The sequence below is a fragment of the Primulina eburnea genome, chromosome 9, assembly GCF_022965805.1.
Source record: "Primulina eburnea isolate SZY01 chromosome 9, ASM2296580v1, whole genome shotgun sequence".
NCBI lineage: Eukaryota > Viridiplantae > Streptophyta > Magnoliopsida > Lamiales > Gesneriaceae > Primulina > Primulina eburnea.
In genome coordinates this window covers 35,051,474-35,073,085 of record NC_133109.1, presented here as the reverse complement: position 1 = coordinate 35,073,085, position 21,612 = coordinate 35,051,474, and the positions used below count along the sequence as shown (strand labels likewise).

Genomic DNA, 21,612 nt, shown 5'->3' with positions numbered 1-21,612 from the left:
AAGTACCCTTTCATCCCCCCACAAGTCGAACAATGAAGTCTCCCACCAACTCAGCGAAATCGGACGAAGGAGAACAGAGTGTGTCGGTGATATTTTGTTTCCCCATTGACATCTTCGTTTAACAGGTTATTGTGATGTTTACCTTTCTTTCTTTCAGACTTGAATTTCCACCAACTATTTTCGATTTTAAAATTGTTTGACGTCAAATATTGGGTTTTACTTCGCGAAATGTTGCCCGAATCTCGATGTGTCTGTAATCTCGATGTGTCTGTAAATGAGCTTTGTTTATTTTTAGCTTTAATTTGGTCTTCAATGTTATCAAATTTTAGTTTTGGCTTGCTACTTTTTTGTGTGTACAATTGTAGTCTTTTTTCTGACGTGAGATTGATGTGACATTTAAGTTGCACCTACGTGGCTCCGACATGATGCTGATGTATAAGTTTCATATCAATTTTTTCCGATAAAAAAAACTAAAACTGCCCAAAATGGAAGATATACGATTAAAATTGAATTTGGACAACATTAAAAACTAAACATATAAAACAAAAATGAAAGTTTCCCAAATTTTATTTCCAGCTTATAACCTACCACATATACAACCCAAAACATTTTTTATACAAAAGTTACATATACAACCCGAAGCATTTTTTTATACATGATAAAAGGACAAATTTGTCAATTCAAAATTTAAATAATAATAATATTTCAATTTTGAATTGACAGATTATTATTAATAATATATTAGAATAGGTAATAGATCATTCCAACTTATACCCTTGTCTCAGCCTATGTTTATTACATATATATAAACCTGAGTATTTTTTATAAATACATAATTCCCAATCGAAAAACTTTGCCACTTTATTAACTATTTTAATTAGGTAATGGATTAAACATCTTAAAGTACCTTTTTCTTTTTAGAAAATGCTGGTTATGTTTTAATATGCTAGATTAAAAAATATTACTTTCAAAATTTAAAGGACGAATGAATTATGTAATTTTTTAGCTCGTTGAATTAAAAACAAAAATGTCAGACGTAAATTTGTAGCTGGAGGAAAAATTGATCCGTTGCATTGTATCTCCATGAAGGAAAGCCAGTGGTCATAAATACTCATATGTATATGTGTGTGTGTATATATATATATATATATATATACCGTCTCACGGATCATAATTTGTGAGACGGGTCAACCCTACCTATATTCACAATAAAAAGTAATACTTTTAGCATAAAAAGTAATACTTTTTCATGGGTGACCCAAATAAGAGATCCGTCTAACAAATACGATCCGTGAGACCGTCTCACACGAGTTTTTGTCTATATATATATATATATATACACATTCGTGGTAAACGACAACTCCTGGTAATCCAGTTTGTTCTGTGAACATTATCGTTCCACTTATCTGTTCCCTTGTCTCACGCTAACTTCTGTCCAATAAAAAACCAGAAATATCCACGCCAATGACTTCCAGGTACCTAGCTCTCTCACAACTCAGTGTAAGTAAAACTATTATAAATTTCGTTCCCACTATTCTTGAATGCTATCTCTACTTCATCTCGGCCAATATTATTATTTCATTCCCATTAATATTTGTTTGAGTGTTATCTCTCATTATCATCATTAAGTTGTGTGGTTTGCCATTCCTTGGAACAACAGAAAAGGTAATCATATTATTTTCGAATTTAACGGAGTAGTGTTTTAATATATCTATTTTGGAGATGAAACCTCCAAATTTTATTTCAAGTTAACTCATTTTAATGCAATGAGTTGGGGTAACGCTTATCCTGTTATTATATTTCTGCAACTAAGATTTAAGAGCTGCTGTTGACGATATCATCATTGTCAGTTGGAATCAATTTTGTTATCTTTGCTATTCTCATTGATTCTCCTTTGATTTTCTAAGAGTTCGATGCCATTGATTTATACTGGTACAGAAATAGTAGAGACGTCATGACCTTAGTGTTAAATATTGTGCAAACACTTAGTCATGATTGGTGGCGAGTTACTTGCGATTCATTCGTGGTAGTGAAGGAATTGGTTTAATGGAGTCACCGGGGGATAAAGACCAGAGGCAGTCGATTGGTGTTTTCAAACCGTTGACCAGCATAGATGCTGGAGTTCCTAATACTTTTACCAGGAATGAGGAAATTGATGTTCAAGTACTTCCTATGCAAGGGGAAGCATCAAGGGATATTACTGGTAGTAGATGGATGGCATTCGACATTCAGCCTGGCAGGTCTCAGATCACTTCTTTTTGTGATGATATTGAAAATATCAAGGGAAGCATGGAGAATAGCATAGCTGACAGGAAAGAAGTTGGAGAAAGTAGCTTTCAGACGATTGGGGACAACAGTCCATTTGGAGGAGGAAGAAACAAGAGTTTCAGAGAAAAACTTTCTGTTGGATTAGCAGGGACTTGGGAAGAAACGATTTTAGGCATCCCAGATGTGCCTCAAGAGGTGAAGGATGCTTTTTCAACATTGCAACAAACGTTTGTTGTCTCTGATGCAGCAGAACCTGGTTGTCCTGTTGTTTATGCTAGCAATGGCTTTTTCACCATGACTGGTTATAACTCAGAAGAGGTCATTGGCAAGAATTGGTATGAAAAATTTTCCTTTTCTTTTACGGTCATTGGCAAGAATTGGTATGAAAAATTTTCCTTTTCTTTCTTTCTTGGTAATACATAAAGGAACTTGAGGAATAGATGCAGTTTTTTGTGTTCAACTCCGGCTAATTAATTCTCTAATCACATAAGTGATGGTTAGGACACAGTACAATCTATCCTGGGAAAAATGTTATGGGTAACTAACTCTATTCGTCTGTAAGCATGAGAGTATTATCTATGTGTGCTCTAGGTTTATGCTTTTGTTTTTATGCTGTCGCTTCTGCTGAAAAAATTTGAATAATGATGATAAATCTCCACTTTTTAGAAGCATTGAGATCTACTTATATCGCTGTAATTTCACGTTAATGCACGAGTTCCATTAGACAGTTTTTGCAAAATATTTTTTTCCCCTGACCTCTGTTTCTCTGGTAATACATGAACTGCACATTGCACACGTGTTTGTAGATTAATTTGGGGACAGAAGGTGAAAATTATGGAATTCCAGTTACAGTGAATTCTACTTTTGTGTAAGCTATTCAAAAATATTTGGGCACATCACGTTGGAATGTTGGGATTCAACAAGTTCTTGAGCTCTGAAAAGTTTCCTGTGCTCAAATAATTTTTTTATTTTTCTGAAGGGCGAATTATATTCTTGAGAACACATCAAAGTCTTGAATTTACTAAATGCTTGGATTTTATTTGGAGATGTGACTCAGTCGCCCCCTCTTTTCCCTTTGGTCCAGTCGTTTCCTGCAAGGCCCCAACACAGATCAGAAGGAGGTAGATAAAATAAGGAACACAATAGCAATGGGGACAAGCTATTGTGGGAGGCTTCTGAACTATAAGAAGGATGGCACTCCATTCTGGAATCTTCTTACTATCATTCCGATCAAAGATGGTGAAGGAATGGTCGCTAAGTTTATTGGGTAAGTTTTTTTATTTTTGACTTAGTTCAATTAACTTTTGATTGGAAGTACGAATTGAATCCCATTACATGACTGGGTTTGGACTCTTCATTTCTGACCATATCATAGCTTCATCTCAACTCTTGCTTTATATAACAAATATTTTATCTCAAACATATAATTATTAACCAAGCCATTTATTCTTTTTTGTTGCTAAGTATACTGCCTCTTAGGTCCTATATGTCATGGTTTTAGTTACTCTTGCACTTACATGAAATGAAATTGAAGAATCGAAAGGAAATGGTTTTTGTTTATATTCTTTAATTGTTTGCACAGGTTTTTCTTTATAGAAGAGAATACACGCACAGAATCAGCTAATAATCATAATATTAGAGGATACAAATCAATCATAGCTGGCCTAGCCTAAGTATTTTTCTATTTTTATAGTATTGATTAAGACTAATTTCAGCTAATATTCACAGCTAAGAAATCTACTAATACTCTGTTCCACACCGATGAAGCTAGGATATATAATAAAGCAGCGATTAGCATAGCTCATAATTGTTGGTTCCTCGTGCGGAATTTGAGATAATAAAACCCGAAAATAAAGAATAAACTGGACACCGAGATTTACGTGGAAAACCCCTAAAAATTATTAGAGTAAAAACCACGAACAAGATGAAAAGAATTTCCACTATAATATTTTGTGGTGTACAACTTACTCACTGTGTTTCCAAAGAGAACACACACTCTCTTAATACAGGAGAACAAACACCTCACAATTATTATAGAACTAATTGGATAAGAGAAAACTCGAAGAAAAGATGATTTCTGAATGAAGGGTGAACTCTATTTATAGAGCCCTTGTCAGTGTGATTCTCTTTTATCTGAAATTTCCACGAAGCTTCCGCCAACCACTTTTTTGACCGGGTGAATTCAACAAAAATGTGCTAATTTATTTAGCTGACCCCATCAATAATTGTTGCCAACTTGATCTGCCGACATTTCTCTCGCTTGGAGATTAAATTGAGAATCAAACATATCTCCACACATCCTTTCAATCTTGTCATTCCCTGCGTTTCTGCTAGACCACTTGAGGATCTACACCACTTAAACTTATCAGCGTTCACTGGCTTGGTCAAAAAATCAGCTATGTTTTCTTTCGTATGGATCTTCTGCATATCCACGCTTCCTTCTTCTACTACTTCTCGCACAAAATGAAATTGTACTCCAAAGTGTTTCGTCCTGGAATGAAAGGCTGGATTCCTTGCAATGTGCAAGGCACTCTGACTGTCACGAAACAAAGGAACATTCTCTTGTTTGTGTCCGATCTCCTCCAATAACCTTTTAATCCATATTGTCTCCTTGCAACCTTGAGTAGCTGCCATGTATTCTGCCTCTGTTGTAGATAACGCCACAACTGTCTGCAGTTTTGAAACCCAGTTTACTGCTCCCCTCGCAAGTGTAAACACATAACCAGTAGTAGATTTCCTCTTATCAGGATCACCTGCATAATTTGAATCGACATAGCCCCTGAGTGTAAAATCCGATCCTCCATAACATAATAATACAGTATTCGAGGTACCCTTAATGTATCTATGAATCCTCTTAACAGTGCTCCATTACTCTTTTCCAGGTTTACCGACTAACTGCTCCCACTGCTTGAGCAATGTCTGGTCTTGTACATATCATGGCAAACATCAAACTTCCCATTGCTGATGCATATGGTATTCGAGACATTTCCATCCTCTCTGCTTCACTGCTAGGACACATCTTGGAGGATAACTTGAAGTTAACAGGAAGAGGGGTCGAAATTGGCTTACTATTTTGCATGTTGAAGCGTTGCAAGACTTTCTTCAAATAATTTTTCTAGGGAAAGCCAAATCTTTCTGTTACTTCTGTCTCGATGAACTTGCATCCCTAGAATCTTGTTTAATGGTCCCAAGTCCTTCATATCAAATTCCCTAGCCAACTGTGCCTTCGATTACAGTTGGGTACTGAGGATTATAGAGTTTGGTTGGGAGATCCATCGGGGTTGTTTTCTGTCAATTCTTTCTATAATTCATTTGTTCCTATTTCAAATTTATATTCTACTGAATTTTCCCAAACTATCTGGCAAGTACAAGTCCCACTAAAGGTAAAGATTTTCTCGTGGATTGTGGCCTTGGGGAAGCTACCTACGTGTGATGCAGTGTAAAAAAGGTGGAAGAATTGTGTTTTGCGGCCGCAATGGTGCTGTTTATGCCAGAAAAATGAAGAGGATCAGGATCATTTGCTTTTGCACTGTCCATTCTCAACAGGTATTTGGTCGAGGGTTCTACAAGAGTTGGGCTACCAATGGGCAGCTCTTTGCAAAGCAAAAGACATGTTCTACTCGGGTTTCATTTGTCATAACGAGAAAAAACTCAGCAAATTCTGGCATATCATAATTCACTTTGTAACTTGGTCATTGTGGTTGGAAAGGAACAAAAGAATATTCGAAGACGCTGTGGATTCCGCCGATCAAGTTTGGGAGATAATAAAATTCCGGATTGCATCTTGGACGACGAATTTGAAAGGATATAATCATTTAGGGATAAATGATTTAGTAAGAGATTGGAAATTGATTAGTGTGTGATTGCTAAGATACGTTGTAAAAGGGTTGTGTTTTTGGCATTTATTTTACTGTCTCATAGAGTGACGGGTTAGTTAACATTGTTGTAATGGTGTGGCGGATTACTTGTCCGCACTAGTTTGTAACTTCATATTATAATAAAATCTAGTATTCTATAAAAAAAAAAAAATCTCTTGTACCAACACCTCGGCGCCTGTTTGAGACCGTACAGAGATTTGTTCAACCTGCAAACCAAGTTCTTTTTGCCTTTTTCTGCAAAACCTTCTGGCTAGAGCATATAAATTTCTTCTTCAAGATCTCCATGAAGAAATGCCGTTTTCACATCTAGCTGTTCTAGATGTAGGTCAAACACGCACACAATGCCAATACTACTCTGACTGTTGTAAGTCGAACCACAGAAGAAAATATCTCATTGAAGTCAATGCCTTCTTTCTGAGCATACCCTTTTACCACCAATCTAGCACGATACCGCTCCACTTGGTTATTGCCATCACGCTTGATCTTATAGACCCATCTGTTTCCAATGGCTTTCCTTCTTCGTGGTACTGTAGCAAGATCCCAAGTTTTATTCTTGTCTAATGCCTCCAATTCTTCCTGCATTGCTATCATCCACAAAGATATATCTGAGCTTTAAGTAGCCTCGTGGAAACTCGATGGCTCACCATCCTCTGATAATAGACAATATGCAATATTGCTTTCAGTGACATAGTCTGAAAGCCAAACTGGTGGTCTTTTGTCTCGAGTTGACTGCCTCACATTGGAAACCTCAGACTCAACATGTTCTTGTTCTTCGTGCTCTGGTACTGCTTCACAAGAAACTTGACCTTCATCCATCTTATTTTCCACCTGAAAAATAGTAGTTTCTGAATTTGGTGTGCCTTTGTCTCCCTTTACTTTATCTTCCTTGAAGATAACATCACTGCTGATGACAAGCTGTGAACAGTAGGATTCCACAAGCGAAACCCCTTTACTCCATCAGCATAATCCATGAAGATACATTTTCTGAATTTTGAATCCAACTTTGATCTTTCTTGCTCATTGTACAGAAAGTACACCAGACTTCCAAATGTATGCAAATGAGAATAATCTGTCGGCTTCCTGGTCCACACCTCCATCGGAGTCTTTAGATCAATCGCCACTGAAGGAGAACGATTGATAATATAACAAGCGGTTTTAACTGCTTCCGCCCAAAATGACTTTTCTAGACCTGCAGTCCTCAATATAGCTCTTGTTCTGTCCAACAAGGTCTTGTTCATCCGCTCTGACACTCCATTTTGTTGAGGTGTGTAAGCCGTCGTGAATTGTCTTTTGATGCCCTCATGTTGACAATATGCATCAAATTCATCACTGGTATATTCTCCTTCATTGTCCGTCGTCAGACACTTGATTTTCTTTTCAGAATCAATTTCAATCCGCGCTTTGAAATCTTTGAAGGTCTGGAAAACATCTGATTTCTTCTTGATTGGATACACCCAACATTCCTAGAGAAAGCATCAATGAACGAGACAAATTATCTCGCTCCTCCTAGGGATACAACCGGTGTTTGCCAAACATCCGAATGAATCAGCTCCAATATACTTTTGCTCCTGACAGTAGAAGTGCCAAACTTTAATCTGTGTTGTTTACTGGTAACACAATGCTCACAAAAGGGTAGTGACACTTTTGTAAGTCCCGGCAGCAGCTTCCGTTCTGAAAGAATTTTCAACCCTCGTTTTGACATATGCCCGAGCTTTCTATGCCATAACATTGTTAATTCTTCTTCTGAACCAATTGATGCAACAGCTAGTTCTGCTTCTTTGTGTGTTTATCCCAAAAGTACATACAGATTTGGAGCAACTTTTTCCGCCTTCATAACCACAAGCGCGCCCTTCACAATTTTCATAATCTCGTTCTCGATTAGAGTTTTGCACTTGATGTCATCCAATTGCCCCAAGGACAAAAGATGTTTCGTCAGTCCCTTCACATGTTGTACCTCATGTATGGTGCGAACGGTGCCATCAAACATTTTAATTTTGATTGTACCGACCCCAGCGATTTCCAAGGCGTGATCATTTCCCATGAATACAGATCCTCCTAGACTGGTTCATAATGATCAAACCATTCTCTCCGAGACATCATGTGCCACGTCGCTCCTGAATCCATAATCCATCTGTCACAAAATTTGTGTCTGCCTTCTGCAACTGTTGCCGATTCGCTGAATAATATTTCCCCACTGCCTGAAGTACTGGCCACATTTCCTTGAGAACTTTTATTGATACTCGTACACTCTTTCTTGAAATGCCCTTTACCACCACATTAAAAACAGTAAATATTTTTCTTCTTACTTCTCGACTTTGATCTACCTCGTCTTTGACTCCCACTGGAATCATTGTCCATAAATCTTCCTCTTATCATCGATAACGCATCTGCCTGCTTTGATGTTATCAACCTATCTTCCTTATTCTTGCGCCGACTTTCTTCTCCGAGAACCGCAGTTAAGATATTGTCGAATCTTAGAAAGCCCATAAGAATATTGTTGGTAATGTTGATGATAAGTTGATCACATGAATATGGTATACTTTGAAGTAGAAGCTCCACACGTTCATTTTCCCCTATTTTATGCCCCATGGAAGTGAGTTGGGCAAATAGACTATTTAGTGTGTTGATATGGTCGGTCATCGATGGAGATTCCGCCATCCGAAGAGTACAAAGCCTTCTCTTTAGGAAAATCATATTGTGTAGCGACTTGACCTCGTACATCTTTGTCAGAGTATCCCAGATAACTTTTGCTGTTTTTATCTCAGAGATACTTGACAAAATTTCGTCTGCTATAGCCAAGTGTAAATTGGCAACAACATTATCATTCATCACATTCCACTTTCCATCATCTGCAATTTCCACCGGTCTATCTCCAATAGTAGTCAAGCAATTCTCTTCTCTTAAAACTGCTTGTATCATTATTTTCCACATCATAAAATTGCTTCAATTGAACTTTGCTATCTCGTACATTCCCGCCATTATGTCTACAACAATTTTAGTAGACCGGAAAAATAATCCCGCCTTAAATAATAAATCTCAAAAAATCTTTTCTGATGTGGAAGATCAGTCTAGGCTGCAACCATAGAGCATACTCAGAATTTTAAGAAATTTTAAACCAAGGCTCTGATACCACTTGTTGGTCCCCCGTGCTGAATTTGAGATAATAAAACCCGAAAATAAAAAATAAACTGGACACCGATATTTACGTGGAAAACTCCTAAAAATTATTAGGGTAAAAATCACGGGCAAGATAAAAAGAATTTCCACTTTAATATTTTGTGGTGTACAACTCACTCACTGTATTTCCAAAGAGAACACACACTCTCTTAATACAGGAGGACAAACACCTCACAAATATTATAGAACTAATAGGATGAGAGAAAACTCGAAGAAGAGATGATTTCAGAATGAAGGGGGAGCTCTATTTATAGAGCCCCCGTCAGTGTGAAAACGCGTTTTCTCTTTTATCTGAAATTTCCACGAAGCTTCCGCCAACCACTTTCTTTGACCGGATGAATTCAACAAATACGTGCTAATTTATTTAGCTGACCCCATCAATAATTGTGGCCAACTTGATCTGCCGACAATAATCCGTTGCAGAACGATCACAAGAGCAAACTGCAGACGTTTTCACAGAAGGATTGTTTGGCTAGATTTTGAGCTTCTTGTTAGCAAGTCGGACATGATAGGCATCTATGTACCAACTTGAGGGTGTGCCAAGAATACTTAGGAAGCTAGTTAGGACCTTTTTATGTTATTTCTGTTCAATTAAATCTGAGTAAAAGATTTTCTATCCCTGCGTTTCTCCTCAATTTGTTAAGATTATAGGATAACGAAGTTTCTTATATATGTACGTTCAACAAGCAAATACTTTCTTTGCAAACCTATAGCACCCTAATTGCAAAGGCTTTATCTAGACTCGTATGTGATAAGCAGAGACGGATTTATTCTAGGGCTGTACTGGGCTGTAGCCCAGCCCACTTTTTTTTTTAGCGACGGTTTTTCAGCAACCGTCGCTAATATTTGCGACGGTTTTAGTAATACCGTCGCCGATGTGGATCGGCGACGGTTTTAATTCAAACAGTCGCTATTAGCAACTGTTTTTTGAAAAACCGTTGCTAATAGGGACGGTTGTTTCTAAATTTGTCGTACATCAATATCTTAGTCCAATCAAGTCCCGTCCATTTACAAGGATGAGACCAAATTCATCCCATATCCTCTGATCCGCCTCACCTCAATTCTACAAAATTTCTCTCCCAAGTCCCAAGCCCTTTAGCGATAGAATAGAATTGCGGACTCCCGAAGAAATCGAATTGCTCATCGGCAAGGCAACAATCCAGGTAAGAATCGGCTATACATTTTTTATTTTGTTTTCTATAGCTTCTCTGTACGTGATTTGTGGTTTATTGATTGTTTGTTGTTGAGTTGTTGATTGACTATTACTTGTTTATTTGTTTAATAATTATTTTATTCTTGTTTAGGATTATAACTTGAACTATTTCAAAATGGAATATCAATAGAACATCATTACCACTTTGATGTTTTTAATGCAGCAATAGATTTCATCTTGATGGAGTTAAATACTCGGTTCAATGAGTCATCGGTGAAACTTATTTCTCTTAGTACAGCTTTAGATCCTAAAAATTCATTTGACTCATTTAACAGTGATGATATTTGCAAGCTTGCGAAGAAGTTTTATCATGGAGATTTCACAGCTCAAGAAATTGTTGCTTTGGAGTATGAATTGATACATTATAAACTTGATGTGATGCAGAATTTAAAGGTTTCTACACTTGTTGAGTTGTGTCAGCAATTGACCGAGAGTGGACGGTCAAGTGTTTATGTTATGTTGACTAGATTGATTCATCTTGTTTTGACATTACCTGTGTCTACTGCCACTACTGAGCGGGCTTTTTCAGCAATGAAGCATGTGAAGACGGCACTTCGCAATAAAATGGAGGATGACTTTCTTGCCGATTGTTTGACACTCTATATTGAACGAGATTTAGCTAACCATATTGATGTAAAATCTATTATTGATGAATTTTATGTTTTAAAATCTCGTAGGGCACAACTTCGTTGAACGATATAAAGTAAATTTTTTTTAATAATAAATAACTTATCATATTGAGTTCAAGCCCCCCCAACTTTTATTCCTGGATCCGTCCCTGGTGATAAGTAAATTAGTCTTCCAACAAGTCTCTGATATTTTTTTATTGATAGCATCTTCAGCTCTACGAAGTTCCAGCTTAAGGTTGGGCTCACTATGTTTCTCAAGTCAAAGTCATATTTACGTTGGTTCACAGATATCCCTTCCTTGGATCTGGCGGACTCCATTAAGTATTTTAGTGCACTCAACTCCTTGATCTCTAAATCAGCCGTTTACCTTCTTCTTAGTCTTTCTATTCTTCATTGTCGTTATTTGCAAGACAATGTCATCTGTATAAACACTCAAAACTACTACCTTGCCTTCTTTAGCTTGTTTCTAAAACATAGTACGATCAACTTGGCTTTGACAATAGCCATATTTATTCACGGTTCTTACAAATATCTCAAACCAGGCTCTAGGGGACTGTTCGAGTCCAAATAATGACTTTTATAGAATGCAAGCTTTGGCTAGTTCAAATTTCCATTCAAACCCAATTGATCATTCAATAAACACTTTTACTCTCCCTCTTACATACATCCATGCAAAATGAGACCACTTTAAAAAATTATAGCCTTTAAGGGGTTGATTCTATTCTACATGTAGGGACACTACCCCCATGATAGAATCAAATGCCCAAATTTAGCCACATATACATGTGATCCACTAATTTTTTTAAAATCACATATTTGTGTGAATCTTGTCCATGCAATCCATGTGGGGCAATGCCCCCACATGTAGCATTGAAGCTACCCCTTTAAGGCGAGTGATATTTATCTGGACCGAGTGGGAGTACATATTAGATATTTGAGGCTCAGTGTTTAGTTGAGTGATGACAAGAGGAGTAGACAAGGAGGATTCTCCAGAAATGGTTGATCAGTGGAAAAACGTACAGAAAGGAAATAGTTTAGTTCGACAATCAGAATTGAGAATATTCAATAACCCGTATAGGGCAAGGTAAAACAACAACATAGACGCTCTGCAGCCACAAGAGTTCAATAGGCTGTTTCCGGGACAGCTTACTACTACTCGTGAAACTATATTTATGGAGAAAGAGGGAACCAGTTGGTTCAGTTAGAAATACTCCAACTGCATAGGTAAATTTCTTGTGGCTGTGTCCTTTAGGGTGTCTCTCATTCTATGAAGAATTGATAGGAATATATTACTGTTCATTAAATTGTTTATAGAGAGTCTTCTATTTGGAAGAGAATCGAAGTACAAATCAGCTAAAAATCACAATAGAAGAGGACAAATCATAGCTGGCCACTGTTTTCCTATTTTGCTGTATTGACTAAAACTAATTACAGATAATATTCACGAGTAGAATCTATAACTACGTACCTATCTAGATATGCGTTTGATTTGTGAATTTACTTAACTATTTTTCCTCTCAATTACTTAGTGAGGTGTATTCAATCCAAAGTTTTGATGACTTTTAATAACTTTTTCAAATGATAGACTTTTATGGATTTGATAGATTTTTATTGACTTTTACAGAATCTAACAAAATTTATAAACAGATCTATGTGGATTCATGTAGACTTTTTTGCAAGATTTTCATGAATACATCTAGACTTTTAAAATATACAAAAGTCATTAAAAGTCAATAAATTTGTTACATTGAATATACCCCCTTAATCAATGTTTTATTTATTTATTTAGGTGACTTTTCAATTTTCTGATTTAAGGATTAAGATTGGAAATGAGAATAACTTTATTCATTATTTTATCTATATACCTATAAATATATGAATCTCAAGCTTATACTTTTTTATTTCATAAGTGTCATTAAGAACATGTCAGAAAATGTCAATTTTTTTGTGATACTTTTCTGATGAAAATGGACATTGAGAGCAGGTAGATTTTACATATTTTTTTTTGCAAATTTTTTTAATATTTTATTTACAGTATAATTTGATTAGTTTGATTTATTTCAACTTTATTAATAGAAAAAAAATTAATGATAAATTAAAAAGAATATAAATTACTTTATATTTCTGTATTAAATTTATGAAATAATCCTTATAATTTTTTAACTAAGATAATCATTATAATAAATATGAATTATAATGATAATTTATTATCATTTGTTCGAAATTAAAATTTTTACACGTGATATTTTTTATCTGAGTGTTACATATTATTTTATTTATATACGTGTTTTATCACACATATTTATTTGAGTGATATTATTTTAAATTTTTTTTTAACATGAAATTTTTAATCATCAATATTACTTTACAAATGGTTCATTCTGATATAAAATTAACTATCTATAATATATATTTTAAAAAAATAGATTTAAACAAAATCCGCTAAGGGTTAAAAGTTAGCAAAAAACACAACTGATATTTAACTTAATAACAAGTTTAATGGTTTTATTTTAATATTATTACGGTAATTTAGTTAATTAAGAGAATTTTATTTGACAAATACTACGTGTACTCATGATTATGTTTTTCATGATTAGTCATCCACGCGCGACACGTGAACATTCCTAGTATTCTGAAATTCAGAAGCCCAAATCTTTCCTTTCTCAACAGAATTTCTTTAGAAATTACCCAGTTGGTTCTTTTGGACAGTCTACATGTTACGAGGACATCAGTATGAAATGGAAAGCATTCTTTCTAGGAATAAAGTTTTAAAAAAGTAAAAAAATTAAAAATAAAAAATTTTTCATTAAGGTTTATACTGTAATTTTTGGAATAATCTCCCATGTATGCGTGCTAGGAATAAATGGTAGCTAAATCTACGTGTCCTGTACCTATTACTTTATAGCAGATGGGCATTCCATCTTCCTCTTTTTGTTGTTTTTTGTCTTCGGCTGTGATTTTATCTTCTCAAGTGTGTATATATATGACATTTAAAAGGGAGTGGATTACTTGTGTAACCACAATCAATGCAAAATATACTAGCCAATAAATCATCCTCTTAACACTGTTTCTTCTAAAAGCGTAACAATTTCTTGGGTCATGCCACACTCCACGGCAGAATGCAGGTTGAGGTCAGCAAATACACGGAGGGGATAAATGATAAAGCATTGCGACCTAATGGATTGCCTAAGTCATTAATTCGCTATGATGGTAAGTGACACGCATGCCTTCGCGGTTTATCGCATATAACCATTATCCTTTAGAGTCTCACTCTTTTGCATGACATGCTTCAGCTCGGCAAATGGAAAAGGCTTTAGGTTCCATCGCTGAAGTTGTGCAAACACTTAAGGATCCTAGGTCTCACATGATGTCTTACTTCAGCGACAATACTGAATCTGAGAAGCTAAGCCTCGATTATATGCTACCTGGACCAGCTGAAACGGATATCAAAGATATCCCTTGCTCAGGTTCTCTTCCTGATACAAGCAACAAGACCCAAAAGTCTGGACTTATTTCCTTCAAGGGGTCAGTCTTTGACGCTTTCTTTTATGTTTCCACATCCTTTTTCGTTCAACTTATGCATTTCTTGGCAGCCATATATCTTTCTGTATCGGTTTGACTTTTTTTTTACCTTTGCACTTCATTGGTGCATGCACAAATACATATGTACACGTATGCATACAAACATACTAATTAACATATTTTTTACCATAAAAGCTATTTCAGACCAATTTTAATTGCATAACAATTGAGTTAGAGAAATGATGCACGTAAATGGAGAAGGATGTCTTGTTTAAAACTTACCAATCATCTCTATTGTTTGTTTGGCTGAAAAAAATTCGAACTTGATATTTTGAAACTGCCAACTTACTTGATGATTTTAAACATTTAACTAACAACATATGATGCAAAATTCGGTTGGTATGACTTTTCTATCAATACAATTTTGTCAAATCAGTCAGTGGAATTTTAATATTGGCAGCATCTCCAAGACCATTAATTTCTGTTGTCTGAAAGCATGATGACCGCGATATTGCTTATTTTCCAGTTTTACTTGAGTGTTTATCTTATCTGACTGGAAATTTTGAACTTGAAAAGGTTAAATATTCCTTTCTGGAAACCATTCGGTACTTGATATGCCCCTTTGTTGAATGGTGGTGTATATAACCATTAAAATGTGGTGAATCCTTTTCTAACCTTCAGAAGACAAAGATTTTGATAATACTTGACCAAGAATTATTATCTTTGAGAAATCACGACTATTTTAAATTGGATTATAATTTTCAGGTTCAAAGGAAAGCCGTCAAATAATGCTACCACACACGAAATTCAATCACTTTCAGAGACAGAAATAGTGATGACACAGGACTCTGAATGGAAAGACAGTTGGGAACTTGCTGGAAGAGAAAGGACCATGCGCCAAGGCATTGACCTAGCAACAACATTAGAACGCATTGAAAAAAATTTTGTGATAACGGATCCTAGAATTCATGATAATCCAATTGTAAGATTAAGTAACTATATAATATTGCATAAACACAAACTTGCATAAGCGATATCCTTGATACATTCTTGTTAATGTATGAAAAAATTCCTTTTTAATTATTATTGTACTAGTATAGTATATTCTCAATTTTAGATGTAATTTACTTCATCTTTCTATTTTGTATGATCAATATATCCTTTCACAGGTTATAAAAAATGCAGTTCTTAACTTGCAGATATTTGCATCAGATAACTTTCTTGAACTGACTGAGTATGCACGAGAAGATATTTTGGGAAGGAACTGCAGGTATGAAAGAATGCCATCATTTTCATTTTTCTAAATATCTTCAGTTGTGTCTTCTGAATATGTTAACAAAATTCAGAACTCCCTTTTTATCAGTGAATTAACTTGATCAATAGGATAGCTAGGTCCACTTGAGCAATATGATAGCTAGAATTAACAATATTATCTCCATCTTATTGGACACTTACCCTTGTATTGATTGATCTCGCCTTTCATTTCATGTGGTAAAATCATGACAATGCATGTCGGTTCAATTGCTCTAAATTGCAATTATATGAATCTTGTGACCATGCCTACCACTTACTCATTTGAATCATGTTGCTCTGGTCAAACTTCAATTTAAAATTTATAATTCCTGTTTCTTAAGGTTTTATGAAATATTATGAAGCTCTCTTCCACGATGTGCCAAAATTTGTGGTCATTGAGAGTTACCTTCTATGATATTCAACATACAGTTCCAAGTCTCGGAGAATTGCCTAATTCTGGTGGAAATATGCACAGGTTTCTTCAGGGTCCAGAAACTGATCGAGAGACTGTTTCAAAGATAAGGGATGCCATAGACAAACAAATGGAAACTACTGTCCTGTTAATAAATTATACAAAAACTGGTACGATAACCCTTTCTATATTCTCTGAGTAATAGTTCAAACATGGACTTCTGAATTTGTTCTTTCAAACAGGGAAGAAATTTTGGAATTTATTTCACTTGCAACCTATGCGTGATCAAAAGGTAAGGTGATTTGCCATGTTAAATACAGTTTTTTTTTTTGGCTTATTGAGAAATTTAACTTCTTTGGTAATCTTATTTGGTTTTCTAAATTATTCTAACTTGATCAGGGGAATCTTCAATACTTCATTGGTGTTCAACTAGATAGGACTAATCTAATTGAAACACCGAGGAATTGCCTCCCAGAGTCAACAGAGCAAGAAAGTGCTAAATTGGTATGTATAGTTCATACAACAAGCTGCCTATAAGCACTACTGATAATTGTAGCCCAGGCCATATTCCGTTTCAAAGTGTAGCAAATAGATCAATATTGTTATTGATATATCGAATTTTGATGCACATGCCGGAATCCCTTCAAAGCTCAATTTGCCCTACTCGACTATACTTATTTATAAGAGCAATGAGGGAATTCAATCCATCTTTTGTGAAAATACTCAACACAAAATTTCAAACTTAACTAGAAAATCTTTTAGTAAGCATACCTTTGCATGAAGTTAGTGTAGAAAAGATTAGATTCTGTTTTCCTTAATTTATTTTGTTTCCTAATTAGTTAGGATCCCTTACTTAGGGAATTTTGTTTCCTTATTTGGTGGACTTCAATAATCTATATATTTAAATGTAAATATTTTTATTGGAATAAGAAGAATATTCAGTATTGCTTCATGGTATCAGAGCCGATCTCTGTGCCCTAGCCGCGCTTCTTCATTCTCATTCAGCCGCGCTTCTGCATTCTTATTCTCCGGCAATTCTCATGACCAAAAATGGCATGGACTCACAAACATCTTCCTCGGAAGTCACTTCCACCGAGGTCAATTCCCCAATCTCTTCCACCCATGTTTTCTCCTCTAATATTGTTACAAACCATAAACTCCATGGCCATAATTATCTCCAATGGTCCCAATCTGTATTCATGTATATTTGCGGTAGAGAGAAGGATGGACATCTCACTGGTGAAATTGTGGCTCCGCAGACTATGGATCCCAAACACCGATCCTGGAAGACTGATGATCATCTTGTTATGTCTTGGCTGATAAATTCCATGACTGTTGAAGTTGGAGAAAATTTTCTACTTCACAAAACAGCCAAGGACATATGGGAAGCGGCACTTGAAACATATTCAAGCACAGAAAATACCTCTGAACAGTTTGAGGTTGAGACGAGACTGTATGACCTCAAACAAGGGGATATGAGTCTCACTCAGCATTTTAACACTCTCACAGAGACCAGTACCGGGAGTACTCCTTCACGTAAAAGCAGATAGAAGCATTGCAGAAAATGCTAAGTCAAGCGTTGAGTTCCGGACAACCACCCCACGCACCTGCTGAGTCACACATCCTTCTCCTTGCACACCAAGGTATCATATCCTATGCCCATATTGTCAAAAATAAATCCTTACAACGATGGATAATTGACTCAAGAGCCTCAGATCACATGATCAGCCTTCTCAAAAATTATCAGCCGTGCACTAGCAATTCTGGAGTCCGAATAGCTGATGGCTCTCTATCACCTGTGGCAGGAATATGATCAGTTGAATTGCAAAAGACCTTCTGTTTTCTTCTGTCCTTTGTGTACCAAAATTGAATTGCAATTTAATTTCTATCAGCCAATTTACACAGGATCTCAACTGCGTGACTAAGTTTTATTCCAATCTTTGTGATTTTCAGGGAGTGGATTCGGGGAAGGTGATTGGCAGTGTTGAGATGTATGGTGGTCTGTATTGCTCAAAGAAAATAATCTCCTCAGTAGACAGGTTCAATTGCCAAGTTTTGGTCCTACATCAAATCCAGTCAAATGTTTTTCAAATTCTTTTTCTGCTTCCAATTCAGCATCTGTTGAAAGTTAAGTTATGTTATGGCATTTTCGCCTTGGTCATCCTTACTTCAATTATATAGTAAAATTGTTTCCTCATTTATTCATTAATAAAAGTTCACACGTTTATAAATTTGAAATTTCTCAATTTGCCAAGCATACAAGAAGTATGTATCTGAGCTTACAATACAAACCTTCATCTCCATTCTCTATCATTCATATGATATTTAGGGACCTTCATGCATCAAGAATATCAATGTGGCTAGGTAGTTTGTTATATTCATAGATGACCACACAAGAATTACTGGGACCTTTCTCATGAAGGAAAACAAGAAACATCCATAATTTTTCAATCCTTCCAATCTATGATATCCGCCCAATTTCAAAGCAAGATCCAAGTTCTTAAGATCGATAACGCTAAGGATTACTTCAACTCTATCCTTGGATCTTATCTCTCCAAGGATGGTATCATTCACGTAAGTTCTTGTATGGGGTGGAAAGGAAAAATAGACATTTACTAGAAGTTGTTCATGCCATCATGTTCGTTGACAATACTCCTAAATATTTATGGGGGGAAGCCATTCTTATTGCCACCTACCTCATCAATAGGATGCCGAGTCGAGTCCTAAAATTTCAAACCCCTCGTAAGACACTTTTTAATGCCTATCCTCACATTCAGTCCTTTTCCTCGGATCTACCACTCAAAGTTTTTGGATGTTCTTCATTTGTTCACATTCACCAACATCATCACACCAAATTTGATCCAAGATCTCTTAAGTGTATATTTATTGGATACTCCTCCAACCAAAAAAGTTACAACTGTTACTCTCCGATCACTCGAAAAGTATACAACACCATTGATGTGACATTCTTTGAACATCCCAAATCTGACTTTTAGGGGGAAAATCAGATTTGGGATCTTCTCCAAGATACCAATGATATACAGGCCCAACAAATATATGTTCGTCTGTCCATTCTCGGGCCTGAAATAGTTCCAACACCATCCCAACAAATATCCGCTCCTGTGTCCATTCCCGAGCCTGAAATAGTTCCAACCGTGGCTATTCATATGACTGAAACAGCTCCACTTGACGCAAACCAACCATTTGACACTCACAATTCTGAACTACATGTCTATAGAAGGAGAAGACCCATCGAGCATATACAAGAAACTATTCCAACTCAGAATTCTCAATCACTAGAACCGGATCCTTCTGCACCTGATGATCACATGATTGATGATTTGGATCAGCCCATTGCTCACCGGAAATGTGTTAGGGGGTGCACTAATCATCCTATCGAGAAGCATGTAGCCTATGGGAAGTCGCTGCCTACATACATGACATTTATTTCAACCCTTGACAGCATAAAGATGTCTGATTCAGTACAGGAAGCTCTAAAGATTTCAGCATGGAAGAAGGCAGTGGAAGAGGAGTTTCGGGCTTTAGAAATGAACAATACATGGAGACTAGTAGAGCTACTACATGATAAAAATCCAGTTGGTTATAAGTGGGTATTTACAGTAAAATACAAGGTAGATGGCAGTGTTTAAAGATTCAAGGCTAGACTTGTGGCCAAAGGTTTCACTCAGTCATATGGAATTTACTACTAAAAGACATTTGCTCCAGTTGCCAAACTCAACACAGTTCGAGTTTTACTCTCTCTTGCAGTGAATCTAGATTGGCCTCTTCACCAACTTGATGTAAAGAAAGCTTTTCTGAATGGGGATCTAGAAGAAGAAGTTTATATGATTATTCACCCAGGAAATGGAAACCAAGTCAAACAGCAGGTTAGTATGCAGACATAAGAAGTCCTTGTATGGCTTGAAGCAGTCGCCACGTGCTTGGTTTGATAGGTTTGCTAAGACTGCGACTGCTAATGAGTATCACCAATGTCAGGCAAATAATACATTGTTCGTAAAAAGCAAACCAGGAGGAAAAATTGTTATTCTCATAGTACATGTTGATGAAATCTTGACATGAGATGATTCAGAGGAAATTACCAGTCTCAAAAACATTACAGAGTTTGAAATCAAGGACCTTGGGAACATAAGGTATTTTCTAGGGATGGAAGAGGCTCGGTCTAAAGAAAGAATTATCAAAGAAAATATTTCCTAGACTTGTTAAGTGAAACATGTTTACTTGGATGTAAACCTGTGGACACGTCTATGGATTCGCATAAGAAGATGATTAGGAGTGGAGACAACAGTCTTGGGGATAAAGGAAAAGGTATTTTCTAGGGATGGAAGTGGCTCGGTCTCAAGAAAGAATTATCATATCCCAAAGAAAATATTTCCTAGACTTGTTAAGTGAAACAAGTTTACTTGGATGTAAACCTATGGACATGTCTATGGGTTCACATAAGAAGATGATTAGGAGTGGAGACAACAGTCTTGTGGATAAAGGAAGATATCAAAGACTTGTTGGTAAGCTTCTTTATCTATCTCATACTAGACCTGACATTGCATACTCAATTAATGTAGTCAGTCAATGCATGAATGATCCAAACGAGGATCATATAGAAGAAGTGAATAAAATTATGACATTCCTGAAGATGACTCCTGGGCATTGTCTTCTTTTTAGAAAGTCTGAAAAATGGGAAGTAGAAATCTACACTGATGCTAGTTGGGTAGGAGATCTAACAGATAGTCATTGCTCATATGTTTGGGCTAACTTTGTGACGTGGAGAAGCAAAAAGCAAACTGTTGTCTCTCGTAGTAGTGCTGAGTCAGACTACTATGCTTTGGCATTGGGAATGTGTGAAGAAATGTGGCTTCATAGTCTTTTATGAGAGCTCAAGGTTCAGGCCCAAGACACAGTAAAGATGTTTAGTGACAGTCAAGCTGCTATCAGCATAGCCAAAAATCCTGTTCATCATGACAGAACAAAACATATTGATATTGATAGACATTTCATCTCAGAGAAGGTGAACAATGGAATTGTTCAACTCAGTTAAGTTCCAACAAGACAACATATTGGTGATGTTCTCTCCAAAGCACTTCCAAAAGCTGTTTTTAATGAATTAAACACCAAGCTTGGTTTGTATAACATATACAACTCGACTTGAGGGGGAGTGTAGAAAAATTAGATTCTGTTTTCCTTAATTTGTTTTGTTTCCTAATT

General features: G+C 36.1%; 1 protein-coding gene across 2 annotated transcripts in view; it reads left to right on the top strand.

Annotated features, from left to right (window-relative positions):
* The first annotated feature begins 1,507 nt into the window (after nt 1-1,507).
* Nucleotides 1,508-21,612, top strand: part of LOC140842070 (phototropin-2-like) — a 64,072-nt gene continuing 43,967 nt past the window's right edge. For both annotated transcript variants that reach the window (XM_073209890.1, XM_073209889.1), the window contains exons 1-10: nt 1,508-1,665; nt 1,939-2,603; nt 3,353-3,535; nt 14,284-14,375; nt 14,459-14,690; nt 15,453-15,669; nt 15,887-15,957; nt 16,456-16,562; nt 16,635-16,684; nt 16,792-16,896. In XM_073209890.1, coding sequence (XP_073065991.1) covers nt 2,047-2,603; nt 3,353-3,535; nt 14,284-14,375; nt 14,459-14,690; nt 15,453-15,669; nt 15,887-15,957; nt 16,456-16,562; nt 16,635-16,684; nt 16,792-16,896 — 1,614 coding nt within the window. In that variant the 5' untranslated portion in view covers nt 1,508-1,665; nt 1,939-2,046. The remainder of the gene's footprint in view (nt 1,666-1,938; nt 2,604-3,352; nt 3,536-14,283; nt 14,376-14,458; nt 14,691-15,452; nt 15,670-15,886; nt 15,958-16,455; nt 16,563-16,634; nt 16,685-16,791; nt 16,897-21,612) is intronic.